Below are 4,876 nucleotides of genomic sequence, written 5' to 3'. Positions count from 1 at the left end.
ATTTTATGGATCTAGACACTCAATTCTATAAGTGTGCCCGCATTTGATAAAACTGTGGGTTCATGGTATAATTATACACTTCAAAACACTGATATATAAAATAGAATGCCAATTTAAGTTTACAATGACCAGTGTTTTTGGTAGAATAATGATTTGTAGTAATTTCTCTTTAAGGGAAATGCCAACCAGAGGATCAAATTAAAACAGAAAACTGCCTGTTTAGCCTAATGTTAGAACAAAAAGGGTAAATATTCTTAAGGTAGTATTTCCGTCAAGATAGGGGAATTGTCATATTCCACTCTAAGAATAATCCAGCCAACGGTGGGGAGGCGGTTCATATGCTCTGAAGCTCGAAATACCCGAGTTTCTACTTCTTACTATTTAACGTCTGCAGGCCTCAGTTTCCTTATTATGTAAAAAAGGCTTCTTGTAAGGGTTGAGATTGTTCATGTAAAACACCTAGCACAATATTACCATCACACTATATATACATTATACAAAATATTATACATTATATCAAATGCTATATTATTTATTATTACTATGTTATTTATTGCTATTGTGCAGTTTATTATTGTTCTATTTAACAACTCTCTTGCTAACCTGGAGAAACAGGCCATAAGCGCGCTTCCCAGGCGTAGAGGCGGGTACGAGTTACCATGGCAACAGCGCGCGCCTAGACATCTTCCGCTCGCGCGTCGCTGGGGAAGAAAAAAAGCCTAAGCTGCGTGTTGCGTCATCACCGCGCGCTCGTTTGGGCTCTCCGTGCTGTTTTGGACGGTCCCGGCCCGGCTACCGTCGCTCCCCTCCAGGAATTATTCTTTCTTTCAACCTTTGTTACATCGCATCGAGCCTGCAAGACTGTAAGTACTAAAGAAAGACAGAGGGCGAGCGAGTGAGCATTAAAAGAGATGCCGCAGCACACTCCCCTCCTCTGAACCCTCCCTATGTTTTCTTGATCCTATCAGCTTCCTCTCAGCTGGGATCGCGCCGCGTCAACTTCCGGGCGGGTGCCCGCCAGCACGGCCTCCGCCGCTCCCCTTCTTTGGCCCCTTTGTGTCCCCGCAGTATCGCGGCGCGGGCCCTGGCACGTCCTTTCTCGAGGCAGGGAGCACCATAGTGCAGGGAGCCTCTCCCTGTGGGCGGGCGCGCGGCCCGCAGGGGGGTTAGAGTGGGGAACGTGCCTGCGCGTGCTGGGGTAAGAGGAGGTTGCACGAGGGTCAGCGTGTGGTTCGAGGAAGGCGGGGCGGGGAGGGGGGAGACGAATGGGAGTAGAAAGAGCAATGGAAATTTTAAGAAAGATATCCCTGTCCACCTTCTGATTATTGTGGCCTAACAATGAGGCGCAGCCATAATAGTCATCCTGTGCCACTGGCATGTTTGCGTGCTCTTAATTGCCTTGGGAATGAACTGCTAAGGCTTTGTATTTTATATTGTTTTCATGGCCTCTTTTTCTCTTTTTATTTTCTTCCTGCAGATAGTTCATTTAAAGCTCTTAATTCTACAGGGTGGTGGTTTCGACCAATATGAATCTTTTCAACTTGGACCGTTTTCGCTTTGAGAAAAGGAGTAAGATTGAGGAAGTGCCCGAAGCAGCCCCTCAACCCTCCCAGCCTGGCCCTTCTTCACCAATTTCTCTTAGTGCTGAAGAGGAGAATGCTGAAGGGGAAGTTAGCAGGGCAGGCACACCTGATTCAGATATAACTGAAAAAACAGGTGAGTTACATTGTTGCAAATTGATGTAGCATCAGGAGGTATTTTTAAAAGATGAAAGGCGGAAGAGAGTCTAATATTCTTGATGTCGTACATACTAATATATTGTCCTCCACCTTGCCCTTTAAGATACCAATTTGGGGATGCCATAGGCACCATATACCTACCGTCAACTGAGCATCCATGGCTTCTTCAGTTTTGTATGAGTTCTTGGAATAGGGCCCAATGATGGAAATTGATGTCTGAATTTAGGTCATCCTTAGGTCAGAATAGTTGCCACTGGAAGAGAAACTAGGTGATTCAGACCAATGATGTAGACTTTGAGTTTGTTATTTGGCCAGGTGTTTACATTCATCTCAGTATTTTTCAAAAAAGTACTGCTCACTTAATATGAACCAGACTTTACTCAAGGTGCATGAAGACAACCTCTGGACAAATGAAGAGCAGATCACATTCAGATTTTGCCACCATATGACTTCCTGGAGACCCCAAGGGTGCGAATGAGTAATTGGTATTCTTCAAGGTGAAGGAACCATTTTTAACCTCTTCAGCAGATTGTCCCAGACAATGGGATTTGAGAGGAGGCCAAAAATTAACATTTTCATTTTAGTCTGTGTTCTTTGAACAGTTAACAGGATGTATTTGAACTCTTATGTTTTAGGCACTGTGCCGAGTGCTTCACATTCTCTCATTTAATTTGCACAGCAATCCTACAAGATATGCACATTTTGCAGAAATGAGACCCAAGGAGGTTAAGTTGTTAGGAACTTGATAGACCTGGAACTCAAATCCAGTCAGTCTAGTTCCTGAGCATAAACTTTTGTTTACATTATGCAGTTTCTTATGAAGGGTGGAAGGAATATTAGAAGTTTTATTTTAAGGTTTATTTTAGTGATACCTTTTTTTAATGCAAAACTCTGTATTTCCCAAGCAGCTTTTATGCTGATGTGGCCCTGACAAGATTGGTAATACATATGTCGTTATCATTGGTATCTTATTTTGTTTGCTAGTCTTCTATTTAACTGTACCAGTGATGGCAGACTCCCCACACATTATCTCTTGAATGACATTTAAAAATCTTTGGGTGTAATTGGAACATGGTGGAATGATTTGGTAGGTTGAATTATATGGGAATGAGGAGTCATAATTTTGAAAGGCTTTGTTTGTATAAAAGGTTCTGAACTCGTCCAGATTCTGTGGGGAACCACTGAAGCTCAGGAGTGCTGTCTCTTTGTTCGTTCTTTCAATAGGTGTTTACTTTGCAAAACATGCTGTAGTTAATGTGTAGATATCCCAGTACGTTAATATTTTAACAATCAGTATATGAATTTGTTTCTTACGTAGTTAGGGCTGGGAAGGCCAGCATGTAGGCATGGGGTTTTGAGTCCTTAGAAGTCTCTACTGCTTCATTTTAGTTAAATGGGACATTGGACAAATTACTTAAAATCTGAGATTAACATTTTTTTCATCTGTAGAATAAAAAGTACTTTGTAAACTGGAACACAGTGGAATGTTTTATTTATCAGTATTAGTAATGTGAAATTCTTAATTGTCTCTTCTAATCAGAAGATGCTGCTATACCTTTTTTTTTTCCGTTTAAGGAGATTTCATTCATCTTTATTGGTTTTTTTTCTCATATGTAAATTTCTCTTATAAGCTGAGATTGCCTTTAGGGATCACATGGTTAGTCTTAATGACATTGGGCAATATGAAAATTAAGTTTGTTGTGGGAATGGTGAGAATTCATCCTACTGGGAATAGAGAGCTTTTTTTTTTAAAGATTTTATTTATTTATTTGACAGAGAGAGACACAGCGAGAGAGGGAACACAAGCAGGGGGAGTGGGAGAGGGAGAAGCAGGCTCCCCGCAGAGCAGGGAGCCCGATACGGGACTCGATCCCAGGACCCTGGGATCATGACCTGAGCTGAAGGCAGTCGCTTAACCAACTGAGCCACCCAGGCGCCCTGGGAATAGAGAGCTTTAAGAAAAGATGATTGCAGATGGTACTGTGAATTTGGGAGAATATTGAAAACGAAAGCTAGGTTTTGGTTTTACATTGCAGTTATTAGAGATCCATTAAAGCCTTCACAGATAGAAGGGTAAAATGGTGAAAGAAAGTTGTTTTGTTAAACCAGTCTAGCCGTCCTGAGTACTGCACTTTGTTAGAGGGTAAGTTTTGAAGAGAGATAATTCAATTAGGAAGTAGAAAGAACAGTAGAAATGGAGAAGAAAGAGATATGAGAGAGATGAGAGAGAGTGTCCTGGGATCTAGCCCCGCATTGGACTCCCTGCTTAGCAAGGAGCCTGCTTCTCCCTCTCCCACTCCCCCTGCTTGTGCACATGCACACGCGTGCGTGCGCGTGCTCTCTCTGTCAGATAAATAAAGTCTTCAAGAATTTTAGGTAATTGAAAAAAATGGTAGTCTCGTACATCAGAATAGGTATAAAGTACCCGTTCTAACCCATTGGGCATGCCTTTAAAAATTCAAATAAGACTTAAATGTCCTGTCCCTAATTTAGCATGTTGGACGAGACCTAAGGCAACTTAACATAGAGGTGGGGAATTCTGAATTGAATGTTGAAGCTTGGGCCTGTATATAGGATGAGATACTGAAGCTGGTTTAGGATCCTGACTAGAGATGGAGATTAGGGAATCATTGGTGGGATATGGATTTTGACCTTACTTCCTTTATCATCATATGGTAACTACTTATTCTGCCATTGTATGATAATGCTGTGTTTGCTTATTTACAATAGAATGTTAGGGTCTAAATCCGGTCTAAATCACCTATTTCTTTTTTTTTTTTTAAAGATTTTATTTATTTATTTGAGAGAGAGAATGAGAGAGAGCATGAGAGGGTCAGAGGGAGAAGCAGACTCCCTGCCGAGCAGGGAGCCCGATGCGGGACTCGATCCCGGGACTCCAGGATCATGACCTGAGCCGAAGGCAGTTGCTTAACCAACTGAGCCACCCAGGCGCCCCTATTTCTTTTTTTAAAAATTTTTTTATTTTTTATTGTTATGTTAATCCCCATACATTACATCATTAGTTTTAGATGTAGTGTTCCATGATTCATTGTTTGTGCATAACACCCAGTGCTCCATGCAGAACGTGCCCTCCTCAATACCCATCACCAGGCTAACCCAACCTCCCACCCCCCTCC

General features: G+C 42.0%; 1 protein-coding gene across 5 annotated transcripts in view; it reads left to right on the top strand.

The window, feature by feature from the left end:
• The first annotated feature begins 723 nt into the window (after positions 1-723).
• Positions 724-4,876, top strand: part of SMARCAD1 (SNF2 related chromatin remodeling ATPase with DExD box 1) — a 76,697-nt gene continuing 72,544 nt past the window's right edge. For 2 of the 5 annotated variants that reach the window (XM_006733527.3, XM_031028404.2), the window contains exons 1-2: positions 1,003-1,198; positions 1,478-1,716. In XM_006733527.3, coding sequence (XP_006733590.1) covers positions 1,527-1,716 — 190 coding nt within the window. In that variant the 5' untranslated portion in view covers positions 1,003-1,198; positions 1,478-1,526. Of the gene's footprint in view, positions 864-1,002; positions 1,199-1,477; positions 1,717-4,876 lie in introns of those variants that run through there. The other 3 variants (XM_006733526.2, XM_031028406.2, XM_081812124.1) reach the window with 3 other exon arrangements.

The sequence above is a fragment of the Leptonychotes weddellii genome, chromosome 2, assembly GCF_054177405.1.
Source record: "Leptonychotes weddellii isolate Sample4059 chromosome 2, ASM5417740v2, whole genome shotgun sequence".
In the NCBI taxonomy this organism is placed as follows: Eukaryota; Metazoa; Chordata; class Mammalia; order Carnivora; family Phocidae; genus Leptonychotes; species Leptonychotes weddellii.
Note: the sequence above shows the minus strand (reverse complement) of the source record. Positions and strands in the feature narration are given on the sequence as shown.